The following is a 19,724-nucleotide window of genomic DNA, read 5'->3' on the forward strand; positions in this document are numbered from 1 at the left end:
TTTTATTTCTTTCCTAATGGGTTTGCACGCATTATTCGCTTTTACATTGATTCCTATGGGAAAAATTGCTTCTACTTACAAACTTTTCTACTTAAGAATGTGGTCACAGAACGAATTAAGTTCTTAAGTAGAGGCACCACTGTATATACATTTTGACTGGCTCACTTCTAACATCAGAGCATTCCCAAAAAGTACTAAAGAAGTCATCAGACATGCCAAACCACTGACATTTCCTTTATTTTTACTCATGCTTTATTTCTATCCTATATAATCCCATTCTCACTGCATCCAAAAGCCCATCTTCAACTCTGTATTTATCCAAAATACTGTACTCCTTCATTTAGGACTCTTCACTTCAGCAAACACTTTTTCTAAGCCCACTATTTTACATTTGTGTTTTTCTAAGACCTACAAAAGAGGAAAAACTCTGGTCTGCACTTGCTCTGTCTGGCATAAAGCCTCAACACACTTCTGACATTTCACTCAATGTATCTGTGGTACAATTTTCAATCTTTTCAAGCACTTTCCCAAACAAGCAAAAACCCTTGCCTATTTCGGTATCCATTCTTGCTAGGCTTTCTTTTACATTGGGTAACAATATCAGTGTTCTCCCACTCTTCAGGCAAAGATGCAACATGCAAAAACACATTCAACATATTGCACTGCCATTCCATAGGCTGACCTCATCTATTGTCTCTAACTGAACCGTCTTCCCATATTTCAGTATTTCTCAACCTTAGCAACTTTGAGATGCGTGGACTTCAACTTCCAGAATACCCCACCCATCATTTCAACATACTAACAGCCTTTATGGCTCCCCACCCATCATTTTTATGACATTTATTTAATTTCCCCTATTCATCATTCCCATGCAAAAATAAGATATTCCTTCCAGCATTCCCTCATTTAGGTTTGACCCCAAATAATTTTATCCTGTTTATTTTTAATTAAATTCCCTCTGCTGGAGGCACCATCAACTTCCCAAACAAGTTTTTTATTTCCATTAAAATTGCTCTGCATTTCCTCACCCACTTATTGTTATATCTTTTGGGCCTTACTTTGCACAGTTATGTGTTGCAGAAATAGCACAAGCTGCCTGTTTTAATGTGCCCTGAGGGTAAAGCCACATACAACCAGAAGGAATAATGTGACTGTTGGTATAAGTGTGTCTTTTTCTCAATTGCCCAATTTAATACAAAAGTAAGAAAAGTGAAAATGTAGCAACTGTAGCCGAAGAACAGGCTAATTGATCCCATATCATGTTTAGAAAACTTGAGGAAATATGCTATATGCTGGCAAAACGTTTCCTATAATACAGATGTATCCCATTAACATCAACTCAATATCTCTACTGAGTCTCATTCCAAAAATTGTAGATTCTTCTTCAACTTCTTATTTCAGAAGTTGTGAACTATTCTTACTTTAAAAAAGCTTTCCTAAGAACATACACTACTTCATGGAGATAAGACAGTATCTTCAAAGTTTTATTGAAATTAATGTAATTTATTTATGAACTGGACTGGAATTGAAATTCAAAACATATAAAGTTAAAGCATGAACTATTTATACAACAATCCAAAGAAGCATTAGATAAACATGCATTTTCAACTGAAACGTGAGGATTTGGGGCCTTTTCATCTAACTAAAAGCAGCTATAGAGAGCGGGAACTTCTTCCATATTTTTTTAACACCCCACCCAAAACCGCCAAGGGTTTCGCAAAATAAACCTTTAACAAATCCTCTGCCAAAGGACTCAGTGAGCTGGCTAGCTGGCTGGTATGCACAACTCAAAGATCAGAATGATGGTCTGTCTTCTGCTAGGTGCGCTCCAGTATTTTTTCGTTGAATTCTGAATGACTTACCTCATTGTCATGTGGAGGCAGCTGGTGCAGAAGCTGTTTGATACGGGCTTTCTCTCCAGGGCTGTTGACATAGGGTACTTTGTCTTCTGGTAGACAGCTGTAGTATTGATGAACCTAAATGTTAGAAAAGGAGTATAATGTCTTGGATTTTGGTTGGGACAGATTTGCTTATAGCAAGAAACACACCAAATATTCTAAGCAACAATAATTACTTAACAACTTAACACACACACACACACACACACACACACAGGCAACCTTCCTTACGAGGAAGCCCATTTGACAGAAGCGGAAATCTGTTTGACGTAAGGGTCAAAGTGAGATAAAAACACTAGCTGTTTTCTGTCTAACGCGCCAAGATTGTTTCTTTACCGTCTTCTCAGTTAGTCTCCAGAATGTGAGCATGTTTCCCTTGGCGAGATGGAACTGTCAGCACCTGCCTTTGTAAGCATAGGTTAAGACGCTGCTCCTTGGCATCCAATCTATGACTGGGTAACTGAGCCTCCACCTACACTGCAGCCCTGAAGGCTTTTTCTGTAACAATTTGTGAAAATAATCAGCAGATAAAATCTGTCGGAAGACTGAAAGTTCTCTTTAAGACCTAGAGTATGTAATTAAAAACCATCATGAAAAGTGCAACAGACTAAGTGGTGCAGCGAGACCAGGTCCCAGGAAATTCCATTTATAATAGGGGTATTAATGATGTACAAACAGTTCCCACTGATTCCACGGCTGTAGCTAAAGTTTTCAAACAAACAGTACAGTGTAGTCTGGTGCCCACATGAAATAGGCGTTGATTGCTTACCTGAACGCCTCTTCTCGTACGGTGAGCGGGTACAGCAGTCACATGGGTTGCTCATGTCCAATCCGGTGGAACTGAGCCTAGTATTAAAAAAGCTTGCCGGATCCGCCCCTTCCCCAGAATTCGCGAATCCATAGACTAGGCTCAGTTGTGAAGCTCTGTAGTGTTCAACTCTTATTGTTAGAGGAAAAAGAATTATAGAAAGGTAAAAAAGACACATACAAGGGCGGGAAGTGACTGCTGTACCCGCTCACCGTACGAGAAGAGGCGTTCAGGTAAGCAATCAACGCCTATTCTCCGTACTGAAGGAGCGGGTCCAGCAGTCACATGGGACATACCCAATAGATGGTCCCTAGGGTGGGATTAGATTGCTATCGTGTGAGATAACGGATTGGAGTACCCTTCTGCCGAAGGCAGCGTCCGCTGAAGCGTAAGAATCAATCTTGTAGTGCCTGATGAAGGAATTTGGCGAGGCCCAAGTGGCTGCTTTGCAGACCTCCTCCAACGGGGCTTGAGTCGCCCAAGCGGCCGAGGTGGCTGCGCTCCTGGTGGAATGCGCTGTGATGTTCCTTGGAACTGAGAGGGAGGCCGACTCATAGGCCTTAGATATAGTCCCTCTGATCCAACGGCCTATTACTGTTGAAGACACTTTGGCCCCCATGACTCTGGGATGATAGGCTATGAAAAGTGCTTCTGACCTTCGAAAGGGTCCTGTGCGTTGGATATAGATTCTCAGCGCTCTGATGAGATCCAGGGTGTGCCATCTAATTGCCAAGGGATGGTCTCGTTGGAGGCAGAAGGAAGGTAGGACAATATCCTGAGATCTGTGGAACATGGAACTGACCTTGGGTAAGAAGGTGGGGTCCAGTCGCAAGACTACCTTGTCCTGATGGAATTGACAAAGGTCCTGCCTGATTGAGAGGGCAGCCAGCTCCGAAATGCGTCGGGCAGAGGTAATAGCCACCAGGAATGCTACCTTAAAGGATAGGTACCTGAGGGACGCCGATTTTAGGGGTTCGTATGGTGCCTGCGTGAGGGAATGGAGAACCCGTGGCAAATCCCAGGATGGATACCTGTGGACCTTGGAGGGTCTGAGGTTGGCTATGCCCTTGAGGAATTCCTGAACTTCAGGGAAGGAGCGAAGAGGCTGTCTGCGGGGACCCCCTAGGACAGATGAAATGGCTGCCAGATGCCGCCGGAGGGTGCTGGTGGAAAGTCCTTTATGGAAGCCTTGCATAAGGAAGGAAATAATTCTGTGTATGGGGATGCACAGAGGGGAGAGACCTTCCTGTAGACACCACTGGTGAAACTTGGACCACGTGTGGTCGTAGATTCGATTGGTCGAGCCCCTTCTGGCCTTTAAAATGACCTCCACTGAATCGGGGTCATGACCACGCAGTTCTAAGTCTCTCCTGATAACAGCCAGGCGGTGAGGTGGAACCACTCCGGGTCTGGATGGAATGAGGCCCCCTGCCGCAGCATATCCCCCGAAACGGGGAGTCGCCAAGGGTCCTGGACGGACAGCTGTTGGAGATCCGCGAACCAGGGCCGGCGGGGCCAATGAGGGGCGATTAAGATTACTCGGGCCCTCTCGGTGAGAACCTTGTGAATCACGTCCGGGAGAATTGGAATTGGAGGAAAAGCGTAGAGTAGGCCTGGAGGCCATGGACTCCGGAGGGCATTGATTGCTTCCGCTCCCGGGGATGGAAATCTGGAAAAGAAGCGAGGGAGTTGGGCGTTCGCATTGGTCGCGAAGAGATCCAGGACTGGTAGGCCGAATCTGAGGCTGATTTGATGGAACAGGTCCTGATGGAGGTTCCACTCTCCTGGGTCTATCGTTGCTCGAGATAGCCAGTCCGCCTGGACGTTGAGGCTCCCCGAGATGTGGTCGGCTAGGAGCGACCGAAGATGTTTTTCCGCCCAAAGGCCTAACTTGAGGGCCTCCCTCATGAGAGCTTTGGATCTCGTGCCCCCCTGTCTGCAGATATGGCTTTTTGTGGCAATGTTGTCGGTGAGAATGAGAACGTGCCGGTTGGGAATGCGAGGAGAGAAATGCTTCAGAGCCAGGGAAACGGCTCTTAACTCTAGCCAATTGATTGGCCTGGAAGCTTCCTCCGGGGACCACGTGCCCTGGGCTATCATCCCCTGGGCGTGGGCGCCCCATCCCGATAGACTGGCATCTGTGGTGATGACAAATTGATCCGGGCATCTGAACGGGGATCCTTTGTCCATGGCCGGAGACTTCCACCACTTGAAGGATCTGCGAACACTTGGCGGGATGACAATGCGCCGATTTGAGTTGCTGTGCCCCGATCTCTGAAAGGGTAATAGGAGCCACTGGAGTTCCCTAGCATGAAGGCGAGCCCAGGGAATGATGCCTATGCATGACACCATCTTCCCCAAAAGGGAAGACAGAGTTACTATGGATACTGAAGAATTAGATAAAATGTTAGAAATTAACTCCCCTATACTGAGTTTTCTCTCGGGAGAGAGAAAAACCTGGGAAGATTCTGAATTGATAATGGAACCCAGGTGAGAAATGGATGTGGAAGGTTGGAGGTGACTTTTTTCAAAGTTGATGGAAAAACCATGGTCCTGAAGGACTGACATGGTGACAGAAAGGTCTGTTTTCACTTTCTCTAGGGAGTTCCCATGAATCAAAATATCATCAAGATAACATAAAATGTGAATGGGAGACGCCCGGATATAGGCCGCCAGGGACCCCAAGAGCTTTGTAAAGACCCGAGGGGCCGAGGAAAGGCCAAATGGCATCGCCCTATACTGGAAATGCCTGCCTTGAAAGGAAAAACGTAAAAACTTCCTGTGGCATTTGGCTATAGGGATGTGAAGGTAGGCCTCAGTGAGGTCTAAGGAGACCATGAAATCTCCGGAGTGAATGGCGGCCAAAATAGAAGATAAGGAGTGCATTTTAAACTTCCTATATTTGATGAATAGGTTTAGTTTCTTTAAATCCAAAATAGCTCTCCAACCTCCGGAGGATTTTGGAACCATAAATAAAATGGAGTAAAAACCTAGGCCCTTCTGACCGGAAGGAACCGGTTGAATGGCTCTGATGGACAATAGATGAGAAATGGCCTCCTCCATACGGTTACAATCTGAGGAGGACCTGGGAGCAGGGCAGGAAATAAAACGTTTGGGGGGAGGAGAAATAAATTCTAAAAGAAGGCCAGTTTGAACAGTGTCAATGACCCAGGGGTCCTTGGAGGTGAGACGCCAATTTGAGGCGAAATGAGCTAGGCGACCCCCTATGGGAATAGAGGAAAGATTACCATCTAGGTTTTTTTGAGGCCCTGTTAGAAGAAGCTCCCCTTTGGAAGCGAAAACCTCTACCCCTGGAGTTCCTACTTTGGGAACGAAAGCGGGGGGAATACTGACCTGGAGATCTCTGATAGGAAGCAGCTTGATCTTGCTGGCGCCCCGGGCGACGAAAGGACTGCGTTTTGGTAGCCTTTTTTGTGGTTGGACCCAAAACTTTCTTCTTATCCGTGGTTTCCGTGAGGAGTGGATCCAGAAGATCACCGAAAAGAAGGTCGCGCTTTAAGGGTCCCTGGGATAACTGCCACTTCTGGCGTACTCCCGCTTGCCAAGGGCGAATCCATAGGAGTCTCCTCGCCGTTGTAGAAGCTGCAATAGACTTAGCAGAAAATCTGGTAGATTGCAAGGTGGCATCAGCCACGTACTGGGCAGCTGCAAAGACCTTGTTGAAGTCTTGTTGACCTCTCAAGTCATCGGGAGGAATATGCTGTTGAAGTTGGCGAAGCCACAGCAGCATGGCTCTGGAGAAAAAAGAGGCTGCTGCAGAACTTTTAATGGCCCAGGAATCTGCTGTGAATCCTCTTTTGAGCATTTGTTCAATGCGCTTGTCCTCTGGGCGGAGGACTTCCTCCGCCTCTCCCGGCACAGCCGCTGCCGAATGAAGGATCTTGACAGGTTCATCCGGTTTGGGAAAGGATAGAAGCTCTTCATAGGAAGAGGAAAGTTTGTACAACTTCCTGTCTTTAGTGGAGGGATTAAGACTAGAGGCTGGGAAATCCCACTGTTTGAGTAAGGCATCTTTAAACAATTTAGGCATAGGAATTACCTCGTTATCCTCCTGTTCCTCAGTGAAATAAGGTAAATTCTCCTCCGGGGGATCAGTGGAAGTGGAGGCTTGTTTCTCCTGGGCCGCTAATCCCGTAGAAATCCTAGCTTTGAGGAGGAGAGATTTGAATAATTGAGAAGGGAAAATGGTAATTGGAGAAGGAACCTTTATTTGGGATTCCTCATCATCTGATAGCCCTTGGAAAGGGTCCTCATCATCCTCCATGTCCTCATATTCGTCCTGAGAGGAATCTGAATCATCCTGAATAGGAGCCCTAACCGCTGGGGAAGAACCCAAGGGGCGGGAGGGACGAGAAGGAGGAGGAGGTAAGGGAAGCTCATTGATGGAAGAGAGTTTGGCATCAATGGCCTTAGACAACACAGCAAAAATAGATTGGAACTCAGGAGGTAAATTAGAAATATCAGCAGGAATGGCAGAAGAATCTCTAAAGGCCTGGGAGGATCCTGGCTGGGAGGAATCTTCAATAATATCTGGTTCCTCTGGCCCTATGCCCCATAGGTTAGGTTGGGGTCTGTCTAGGTTAGGCTCATCCAGAGATAACACAGGGACCCCAGAAGGAGGTATACTAGAAGCCTCTGGGGGGTCTTGACTACTGAGTACTTGGGCCTGCACTTTTAAACGTTTTGCTGATTTGTCATGCAATACAGAATCAATAAGGCAATCAATTAATACTTGCACTAGAACCTCCAGGCCAAAGGATTAAAAGAATCCACAAGCGGCCGCGGGGATCGTACACGGCAAAACCGCCGGGGGAAAACGAAACCGCAACTTCTCCAAGGGAAAAAAACCGAGCCGCAAACGGCTGGCGCTATTAGTGCAAGTAAAACCAATAAGGATAAACAGTCTTACTATTTTTGAAGGAAAAGATCGAAGGGAAGGTGTTAGAATGTTGAACGAATGTTGAACGAGCTATCACAATACAACCGCAGGATATGCGAACTGAGCGAATTCTGGGGAAGGGGCGGATCCGGCAAGCTTTTTTAATACTAGGCTCAGTTCCACCGGATTGGACATGAGCAACCCATGTGACTGCTGGACCCGCTCCTTCAGTACGGAGAAGAGGTCTGGACTACAAAACCCATACCCACCATCTTGGAGAAGGGACTGTCCCACTCTCTGGATACTTAGCTATGGGCATGTTACATTTCATTTTACAACCTATGAAGCCAGGATATAGTTTTCTTCATTTTGGCACTACTGTGCCGTAACCCACTGTGCTTTGGAAACTGGCTTAGAACTTTATGTGAACCTAGCATTATTAGTGTAGGGTTTTGTTTTGTTTTTAGCAAATTATGGTAAAACAAACTATGATTTAGAATAATCTGTTCTCCCTTCTATTCTGATGTCAGGACAGCATAAAATACAGACAGGGAACAAGCTTTTACAGGATAGGTTAGTGGCCAGATGCTATACATTGAAAAGTTGCCGTCACTAGAAAAGAGATCTGAAATGTAAAAATAAAAATTGTACAGGAATATAGAATAGAATAGAATAGAATTATTTATTGACCAAGTGTGAATGGACACACAAGAAATTTCTTTTTTGGTACATACTGTATGAAGTGTACACAAAAAGAAAAGATACATTTGCCAAGAATGATGAGGTATAACAACTTAATGATTGTCATAGGATAAAAAATAAGCAATCAGGAAACAATCAACATTAATATAAATCATAAGGATACAAGCAACAGGTTACAGTTATACACTCATAAGTGGGAAGAGATGGGGATAGGAATATAGATCTCCAAATACAGTATATTAAAATGTTTTTAACCAAGAATTTTGCCTTCTGTCATAGTACAGTCATGGCAAGCAACTTCTTGAGATCTAACCAGATTACTTATTGAACCACTATGAACACTGTATGAATGATATTGAGGATACAAATAATTCAGCCGAGAAAAGCCACCATTGCCTATTAAAAAGCTGGAGAGAAGAGACGTTTGATTATTTTTCACACCCTACTGTATCTTGGTCATCAAGGAAAATTTAATAGGTATGTATGCTCTGAATGAGGTAATAATAAAATATATCACTGGTCTCCTGCCATTGTTGAATAGTATTCATTGATCTTGCTCTGATATTGCAAGAAAAAAAATGCTAATTCTTCAATAAAAGGTCAGCCTCCTCTTACAAGGTTACACATCTCAAATCTTGAACTTCAAAATATCATATCACCAAAGGTCTCTAATTGGGAATCCAAGTTAAATCTTTCACCTCAATTAAGACTATTATTGCAGAATGTTCTGTCTGGATAGACATACCTTTATATATCTATTAACATAATAACTAGTTCTTGAAAATGTGGAAATGTAACAATTATTTCTTGAAACTGTGAAATCTTCATTCCCATGACCATTTTAACAACTGAAGCTTATAATCTTTTAAATTGTGCCTAAATCATTAGTACTTTTAAAATCTGGCTCAAAGATATCTAAGGCACGTAGACAGACAGAGGGACAATCTTCACCCACCAGGCCTTTGACAAGAGAGAGTAAAACCCTCTTGCTTCATCACATTTGCCATCTATTATCTTTGATTTTATTGTAATATCTTTATTATCTTCTGCCACAGTCATTCTACTTCTATTTGCAGGACTTTGAACCTTGTATGTTTTCTTCTTTGTCTTTTCTTCTGCTGTCTCCAGATACAGAAACATCGACTATCCAGATTATAGTTTTAATTATAACATAAGTATATACAGTATATAAAATAACAGCTCAAAAGTAGGTAAGTACTTTTTTCAGTTTTTAAAATTATTATTTTAAAAACTGAAAAAAAGTGTGGATGTTAACCAAGGGAGAACAGTCTCTTGTAAAGAAGTTCTATATGTATTAATGTATTATTAATTGGATTCATATTATTGTTCTGTTTTTGTACTTGCTGTGAGCTACCCCGAGTCCTCGGAGAGGGGTGGCATACAAATCCAATAAAATAAATAAATAAATAAACCTGATGGATCAGATCCAGGATATTCATACTTGGAGACGACCAACTAGAAATCAGTGGGACATGTTATTTGTGAGTGCAGGGGATCCACAGTTTGTAAGACTGTCTGGATCTAACACCTTGTGTAAGAATGAGGAAAGATAAAATGTCCACTGAATCTGTGATCTCGGGTTTTACATTGGGAGAAGTAGAGGAAAGAAGAAATTAAGCTTCTTAATATACCAATCTCAACACCTTTAGGCTTGATTTTGCATCTGATGAAAATGTAAAATTTTCAGAGTAGTTGTGATGCTCTCACTAAACAATGGAAGGGATTGGTGGATGGAACACATTCAGGGGGGAAAAAAGCCAATGGCCACTTTTAGAGAGGAAAAAGGTACGTCTTATACAGTACTTTGAAAAACACGGTAAGTACACCAGTGATATGCTTGTGCTTGAAAACATCTGAGAGAAGTTCAACTGTCCCCTTTTCCTACAACTGCTTTCACAAGGGCAAACCCAAGTGACAATGTTCAAACTGGAAGACGGGTATCTGAATAATTGTGACTGAATCATATTTTTCCAGGAAGGAGCACAGGTGATTAAAATTAAAATAGCTACTCCTCATAACTGTAATGACCTTTTAGCCACTTATTTCTCCTTCGGTCCACAATCCAGCCCAAGGAGGAATCTCAGAAGGTTCTCAGCACATCTGATAGACTGAAAGTTGCTCTAATTGTCACTCGCAAAGATAGCAGCCAACATTACACACCTAATTTATCCTTGACTGGCTCCAAAAATATGACATACAACTCCCTAAGGCAAGTATCTATGAAGACAGTGAACACTTGGCAAGAGAAGATAACACGTTTGAAAGGCAATCGGGTTATCACATGAGTAAGTATTTGTTTCTTGGCACAAAAGACAACCAACAATAACACAATGTAGAATGATTTTAAGTATTTCCACTAGAAGATTTTCTAGAGGCCTGCTGGAACTATCTCTCTACAGTCTGGAAAAAAATAGCTCTACAGGCATAGGCAAATGAGTTGGGAAAACTTCATCTGACAAAAGAAAACCTCGTAAAGAAAGCAGGTCCTGACCTGTAGTTTATCACCTAAAATGAACTACAGATCGTTAAGAAAAACTGGATCTCTTTCCATAAATATCCATTCAGGTAAACTCAGTTGTTGCCTATCATAGAATTTTTCCCCTGACATACAATTACCTGCCCAGCCTCCCTGGGTGATTTCATTTCCTTGTAATGAAGATAAATCCTTCAAGTCTCCATTAAATCATTTTCGGAGGCTTTGACTTTTTTATCAGTCTGCAAAATCATCTGACATACCTTTTTCTTAACTGTGAAAACGAATGCATCATTAAAAGAGAATACCCAGATGATAGTTATGATATGTTAAGTTCTCTCATACTAAGTTCTTGCATCATTTGTGATAAATAAATCTTGCCAGCTCCTTTTGCACATAGATTACTCAAGTGCATTCATATTTCTCTCTCAGAATGATATTTTTTAATCTAATCTAATCTAATCTCTCTATCTCTCTACCTACCTACTACCTACCTACCTATTGATTCATTCATCCATCTAATGAAACAAATTTATATGGCTTCCCAACTCACATATGGTAACATGGAAAGTGAGATTTATTTATTTATTTATTTATTTATTCATTCATTCATTCATTCATTCATTCATTCATTCATTCATTCGGGTTTGTATGCCGCCCCTCTTTGAGGACTCTTACACTTACAAGTGTCTATTACTGCCAGCTAATTCATAAATTTCCCCCCTGCAGATTGTCTTTTACAAATTCTGAAGAGTGTCATAAACAGAAGGGTCAATGTTAACAATCAACTAGAAGAAAATTTGGGGGAGGGGGAGGAAAGGTCAACCATGAACTAGAAGAACATGAAATTCAGAATCCAGTATTAAAAATAAAGATGGTTATAAAACTTACAATTGCCCTTAGTTGAATAGTCCTTAGATTTGTTCAAATAATAAAATAATTTTATTTACTGTACTTATCTAAGACCTTAACATACAATTAAGTTTTAACTACAGAGAGGTTGAAAACAAAAATAGGAAGAATAGGTAAGCAGATCTATCTTTTCCTGGATAGTGCATATCAATTAAAAGATGTGCAGCAAAATCATCTGGCAGTTTCCATTACTTAGCTAAAATGAACTCTGACTTCTACATCGCTCAGAGGGACTTGAGATAAGTGGCCATATAAATTTGATTAATAAATGAATAAATGGACTCAAACCAGAATCCAAATAAATTTCCAAGGCAAGTTGCAAATATGATATTGAAGAGTGAGAATAATACTGTCCACAACATACTACATCAGCCAATTTAAGTCTGTTAAGCTTTCCCTTAATCAGCAACTCATCTATCCTACTGTTGTGATTCAGTCTGAGGCTCCTCAGGGAACGGCTGGAACTCTGCCGGCTCCATGCTCAGAGGGGGAGGACGAGGAACAGGAGGAGGAGGAGGACCAGGCAGACGGGGAAGAGGAATGTCAGGACAAGGAGGAGGGAGAACAGCCTGAGACCCCTGGGGGAGAGCTCTCCCCAGCGAGTAGCCTGGAGTCATTAGATGAGAACACACAAGCCATCATAGATATGAGGCAGAGAAGGGCAGCACAACGAAGGGGACAATTAGCCAGATATTTCCATCCCTAATAGGCAACAGCTGGGTTTGGGTGTGGTTCTCCTCAGAAAGGTTGAAAAGGCAGGCCCGCCCTTCCTGTATTGTGGAGAGTTATCTTTTGGGAGTCCTGTGACCTTGCTTCGATCCTTGGCGTCTCTGAGTCTGGCTTGTGGCCTCGAAGGCTGAAAACTTGGGGGAGGCGTGGGTGTTCTTATCTACAGTGGTGTGTGTGCCAGCAAGAAGCCTGTTGTATTGTCTGGCCGTTGTGACTCTTCTGTGAAGCTGCATAGCATTCCAGTTTGTAAGAACAGTTTTTGTTATCTGTGTTTGTTTTCAAAGATATAAAATGACTTTGCTTTTTACCAGCGTGTCTGACTACTCTTTTTAGTTGGTGTTGACGTCTGGGGGAACCCAGACAGAACACCTACAATATTAAGGATGGGACCCCTATGAGCTGTTTAACTGATCATGTGTCGGTTGACTACTTTAAGTAAATGATAAATATAAACCAGCTTGCCTCCAGACGTCGTGAATGCTCCAACACTGGAAATTTAAAAAAATATGTTGGATAACCATCTGTCTGAAGTGGTGTAAGGTTTCCTGCCTAAGCAGGGGGTTGACTAGAAGACCTCCAAGGTCCCTTCCAACTCGGTTATTCTATTCTATTTGGTATGCTTGTAGTCAGTGAAAATCTTATTTGGCTTTGCTGGTTTGAGGAATATGAGATACATGTCTGTCTATATTGCTTCTTCCTGGAAAGATAAATTGCTTTAGACCATGATGTTTTCATTGTTATCTTCAACATAATGGTCTAGCGAAGCATTTAGTAAAGATTACAAAAGTGGTATTCACTTCTACTTTGTGTTTACTTTCCAAAAGCCCCTTTATGGAGTATAGGCAGTCCTCGGGCTAAGAATATCTGACTTATGGATAACCTGTAATAATTAATAATAATAATTTATTGGATTTGTATGCCGCCCCTCTCCGCAGACTCGGGGCGGCTAACAGCAATAATAAACACAACATGTACAATCCAATAATAAAAAACAACTAAAAAACCCCTATTATAAAACCAAACATACACACAAACATACCATGCATAACTTGTAATGGCCTAGGGGGAAGAGCTATCTCAACTCCCCCATGCCTGGCGGTATAAATGAGTGTTGAGTAGTTTACGAAAGACAGGGAGGGTGGGGGCAGTTCTAATCTCCGGGGGGAGTTGGTCCCCAGAGGGCCGGGGCCGCCACAGAGAAGGCTCTTCCCCTGGGGCCCGCCAAACGACATTGTTTAGTCGACGGGACCCGGAGAAGGCCAACTCTGTGGGACCTTATCAGTCGCTGGGATTCATGCGGTAGCAGGCCGTTCCGGAGGTAATCTGGTCCAATGCCATATAGGGCTTTAAAGGTCATGACCAACACTTTGAATTGTGACCGGAAACTGATCGGCAGCCAATGCAAGCCACGGAGTGTTGAAGAAACGTGGGCGAATCTTGGAAGCCCTACGAATGCTCTCGCGGCTGCGTTCTGCACGATCTGAAGTTTCCGAACACTTTTCAGAGGTAGCCCCATGTAGAGAGCATTGCAGTAATCGAACCTTGAGGTGATGAAGGCATGAGTGACTGTGAGTAATGACTCCCTGTCCAAATAGGGCCGCAACTGGTGCACCAGGCGAACCTGGGCAAACGCCCTCCTCGCCACAGCCGAAAGATGATGTTCCAATGTCAGCTGTGGATCGAGGAGGACGCCCAAGTTGCAAACCCTCTCTGAGGGGGTCAGTAGTCCCCCCCCCAGGGTAATGGACGGATAGATGGAATAGTCCTTGGGAGGCAAGACCCACAGCCACTCCGTCTTGTCTGGGTTGAGTTTGAGTTTGTATTTATGAATAGGCTACCTATTATTAAAAACGGCAGATGGCATTATCTTTCATTAAACCACTGAACTGCTCAAGCTGGTCAACATTTTTATGAACTACTGAAGTCACATATTTTGCTTAATATATATACCTTTTGAAAACTTTTAGTTGTTCATTAAAACACTGCATGACTTCTGTGATTCTTTGAATTGAGGAAACACAGTGCTGTCCACCATTGTACTTCCTGTACAATGGCAGTCCATTTATAAGTATGAGTTCTGACTTACAGTCCATACACAAGTATGTGTTCTGACTTACGCAAGTATGAGCTCTGACTTACATAGAAATTCAGGTTAAACGAATCCCAGCGACCGGTTAGGTCCCACAGAGTTGGCCTTCTCCGGGTCCCGTCGACGAAACAATGTCATGTGGCCGGACCCAGGGGAAGAACCGCCTCTGTGGCGGCCCCGACCCTCTGGAATTAACTCCCCCTGGAGATTAGGACTGCCCCCACCCTCCTTGCCTTTCGTAAACTTCTCAAAACCCACCTCTGTTGTCAGGCATGGGGAAATTGATTCCCCTGGGCTGTTTCCGCTTTATGTATGTCTGTATGAGAAGTATGATTGTTTTTATATTAAGGGTTTTAAATTGTTTTAATTATTGAATTTGCACTGTTTCTTGTTGTGAGCTGCTCCGAGTCCTCGGAGAGGGGTGGCATACAAATCTAATTAATAATAATAATAATAATAATAATAATAATAATAATAATAATAATAATAATTTTAAAAAAACAAAAAAACAAAAAAACAAAACACAGACTTGGGAACAAAACCCATTCTTAACCTGGGGATTGCCTGTATCTTATCTAGATTCCAGTTTTGGTTCATATCCAGACCATCAACAATTTAAACCTGCACTGATGTCCTGGTGGAGATTTTGTGCCATCTACATATTAATGGGAGACATTAACCAATATATGATTAGATTTAAGGAGATTGTTGAAAACTGAATACAATAGTATTATCCAGTATAAGTTGGAAATGGATGGATGGATAGGTAGGTAGGTAGGTAGGTAGATTTATTTATTTATTTATTTATTTATTTATTTATTTATTCATTCATTCATTCATTCATTCATTCATTCATTCATTCATTGGATTTGTATGCCGCCCCTCTCCGGAGACTCGGGGCGGCTAACAGCAACAATATATGCTAGCAGAAATGCATACATAACCACATAGAATATGTGGTGATGATATCATCATGTGCACTGATGATGTTACCTAGTTTGGTAATGGAATGTCTGCAAGAAAACTACCAAGCTCATTGAACACCAAGGACCCAATATAAAAATATGCTATACTGTAGTTCCATCTGGCATTTGCTTAGCCCTAGCTGCTAGTAATGTTAATAATACTGTTTTGAAATATGCCCACACCTTAGCATGTCTCTTATAAATGTAGGTGACTTAAGGCAGCCAATAATTATTCATGAATCCCACCATAATAAGTCAATAGATGGTTAGTTAAATACCAATCAAATGAGCAGATTCAATTATCAATGTACCCACAATAAACATGGGAACATCATTCCATGTTGTTTCTCCTATTTGTCATGTCCTGCTTGGTGTGTTCCCCGTATCACTATCACATACTCTGGGGAACTGCCATTGCTGCCAAAGTGAATGAGCAAATGGCAGAGGAAAGAGTGTGTGGTTTGAACAAATTCAGCATGCAGAGCATTGAATTTGGCTGCGTTCTCCATAATCTTTGTAAAATGTTTTCCTCCTTCAAAATGTTAATTATAAATAATGAAAAGCAGATTGACAAACCTGCCATCCTAAATGCAACATTGAAAACATAAGATTTTAGAGCTGGGATATTTCTTAAAACTTGGAGGAAAAGAATTTCCGTGTCTGTGTTTTGTAGACAGCTGTTATGAAATTGCGGCGCAGTACAGAATGCTATTTGTACTAAAGGCCATCGGAGATAAATGCGAAATTAAATGCAGCTATTGATATAATGTAAATGCTTTGCATGGTAGAATTTAAAACGTTGGAAGCAACGAAGACAATTGTTAAAACAGGTCTAGTCTTGCATGAAACAAAATCTTGGAGAATCATGCAACTAAGTTTCTGAAATGGGTCAGAGCAAGACAAAGCAAAAAACTTCTAAAATAAATATGGATATTTTCTTTTTTCTCAAAAAGTACTGATTTTTCATTTTACCAGAGAGACGGGCAGTTCAAACAGCAAGGAGTTAAATAAAGATATTGGCAGCAAGAAGGCAATAAGCATGTTAGAAATTAATAGCTCCTTCAAGCATAAAGGGGGGGGGGGAATGAGCTGGGGGGAAGGAGCTTTATAAATGAAAGAACCAGGAAAATTCTCTTTCAACTTGAGCCAATTTCATTCAAAGGGAAAGAATTACAGTAGCTTGTAAGGCATATAGTTATCTATCAGTCATATTAGGTATTTTACTTTTGTTTGTTTTTTCTTCTTTTCAGATTGTTCAGTTTTAAAAGATGGTTGCATGTTCCTTAGAGAGTGCTAAAATCTTGGAGGGCTTTCTTTAAAAGCTTTGGGAAATGGATATAGAATTTAGGCACAGTAATTGATATGCAGCAATGGAGGATTTCAATGGAAAAACATACAATTTATACAAATATTATACTTAGACAAAACTATTTTGATACTGATATATTACTCCACTAATAGACATTTCATTTTTTTAAAATTGCTGGAAATATAAAAATCAGGTTTGGTTATTTTTCTATCTCTGGCAGCAACATTGTCCAGCTCAACACTTTTGAAAAATGATTTATAATAAAATGAAACTGAAGTTGTCTTTCCAGCCTTCTATTTTTAACTCAAATATTACTAAACTCTTTATTCCTACAAAGAATACCAAACTAGCTTTCTATATGTTTAAAGACTGTGAGGCTTTTTATTGGAAGGTATGTACAGTTCATCTCTAAAAGAACAGCTAATTAAGTTGTGGGAGTATACATCAATGTCTAAAATAACTTTGTATTTAAAAAGTAAATCTGGCACATAATTTAATTCAACTTGGAAATCATTTGTGGGATTATAATTCCATATATGATCTTATATCACATCTGAAAGATTCTTAATCTGATCTTTATAATTTAACTCTTAATAAGCTGTTAAATAAGGATAATTCTGTTATTGATTGGACAGAAATTACTTTGTGAAATATATTGTAGTGATTTGCTTCTGAAATGTACAAACCAACTAGTTTTTAATATTGGCATGCAGGTTTTTAAAAATAATACGATATTTTATTTTATTTTTATTTTATTATTTGTATTTATATGCTGCCCACTCCAAAAAGGACTCAGGGTGGCTATATTCAGTTATCTGAAATCAACTAATGAAATATTTTCTTACCTAACACTTGTTTTATTTAATTCTGTAAACCTTGTAAAGTTCTTTTTTATTCCCTTTCATGTTTTATATTTATTTTTTCCCTCTTCTCTTTTCATGACTTTTTCCTTTGTCAAAAATATTTAATAAATATAGTGTAAACTTTTAAAAAAGCTTTGGAGACTCTAGAAATTCTCGCCCTTTTATATTTGTTCTTCTTCTTTGTCTCTCTGTTTCTCTCTTTTGAAACTTTAATAACATGCTTTTTTTAAAAAAAAAATAGACATTCCAACCATTTCCCTGAGAAATGGCATCCATCAGCAAAGAATTATGCATAACAAAATGACACTCAGCTGTTGCACTAGACTAATCTATCTAGTTTACCATGGCCAGCCAGATCCATATGAGGAGCCAACTAACAGAAGTAGCATCCAGAAAAATCCAAAATGTGTAGTGTCTTGAAAAGTACAACTTTCCCATACATATTTTAGCATTTTTAAATATTTATTCCCATGCTTTCTTAGCCAGGCTGTTGGCTTATGCAAAGATATCTGTCTCTGGTCTTGATTACTTAAAACCAGCCTGAAACATTATTCTGCTTATATTGCCATTTTTTCCCCCAAATATGCTTATGTGGAAGTTAAGCTAGGTTGTGAAATAAAACAAACCATGCAAAATCCCCTGCAGAATAACTGCATTGGCTATGTGGAAGCTCCAGAATGTGATGTGAACTGGAGGCTATTTAATTGATGCATCAAATGTTTAAAAATTAAAGGTACTCTTGAAGTGTTGTGGAGAGATCTGGAGACATTGTACAGATGTCAGGGACTCTGTTGTACTTTCTGGAATGGAAATGCACTCCCATTAAGCAAACCAGAAAGCCAAAAAGTATTTTGCAAGGAACTCTTGGGGTTTGTTTAGTTAAACTACAACTGGACAAAGCCAATGTAAAACTGAGATGATGATGGTTTTTGTTGTTGTTGTTGTTGTTGTTGTTATTATTATTATTATTATTAATTAAATTTGTATGCCGCCCTTCTCCGAAAACTCGGGGTGGCTCACAGAGTAAATATAAAACCACAGTGTACAATATAAATATTGTAAAGAGTAAATATAAAAACACAGTGCACAGTGCAAATCTAATACATTAAAAAAAACTATAGCTAAAAACTCTATGTATTACTCAATCAAATGGTACAATCACGCCATGTATCACAATTATTAGTCGGGGGGCAGATTTAATTGCCCGAGGCCTGGCGACATAGATGAGTCCTAAGACTCTTGCGGAAGGCAAGGAGGGTGAGGGCAGTACGAATCTCTGGGGGGAACTGATTCCAGAGGGTCGCCCCCCCCCCCCCGAAAGAAGGCTCTTCCCCTAGGTCCTGCCAAATGACATTGTCTGCTTGACAGGACCTGAAGAAGGCCAACTCTGTGGGACCTAGCCAGCCGCTGGGATTTAAGGCGGTCACGTAAGTAATCTGGTCCGATGCCATGTAGGTCTTTGTAGGTCATTACCAACACTTTGAATTATGTCTGGAAACCAATCGGCAACCAGTGCAGTCTGCAGCGACCGCTCACGCGGCTGCATTTTGCACGATTTGAAGTTTCCGAACACTCTTCAAAGTCAGCCCATGTAGAGAGCATTGCAGCAGTCGAACCTCGAGATGATAAGGGCAAGACCGTGAGCAACGATTCCCTATCCATATAGGGCTGCAACTGATGCACCAGGCAGACCTGGGCAAACGCCCCCCTCGCCACAGCTGAAAGGTGATGTTCTAGAGTGAGCTGTGGATCGAGAAGGAAGCCCAAGTTGCGGACCCTCTCTGAGGGGGTCAGTAATTCCCCCACCAGGGTAATGGACGTACAAAATTCACTCTATCCTAGATAGAGTGAATTTTATTCTGGTGATCTTGATATGCTGTCTCTGTTTTGCTTCAGAAGCAAGCCAGTTCCCTGGATCCACTCATATTATTCAACCTGAAAAGGCACCATTGATCTAAAGATGTGCTGCAGACAAGCAACGATGATTAGAACATCAAGAGTTTCCTCTTCCACAGACTGTAAACATTCATAAGCAATTTCAATAGAAACATAATG

At 41.3% G+C, this 19,724-nt stretch overlaps 1 protein-coding gene across 3 annotated transcripts in view; it reads right to left on the reverse strand.

Annotated features, from left to right (window-relative positions):
- The window catches only part of PRICKLE2 (prickle planar cell polarity protein 2), a 497,544-nt gene that overhangs the window by 112,362 nt on the left and 365,458 nt on the right, over positions 1–19,724 (reverse strand). For all 3 annotated transcript variants that reach the window (XM_070738161.1, XM_070738163.1, XM_070738162.1), the window contains exon 3: positions 1,863–1,976. In XM_070738161.1, coding sequence (XP_070594262.1) covers positions 1,863–1,976 — 114 coding nt within the window. The remainder of the gene's footprint in view (positions 1–1,862; positions 1,977–19,724) is intronic.

This window comes from Erythrolamprus reginae, chromosome 2, assembly GCF_031021105.1.
Source record: "Erythrolamprus reginae isolate rEryReg1 chromosome 2, rEryReg1.hap1, whole genome shotgun sequence".
NCBI classification, from domain to species: Eukaryota; Metazoa; Chordata; class Lepidosauria; order Squamata; family Dipsadidae; genus Erythrolamprus; species Erythrolamprus reginae.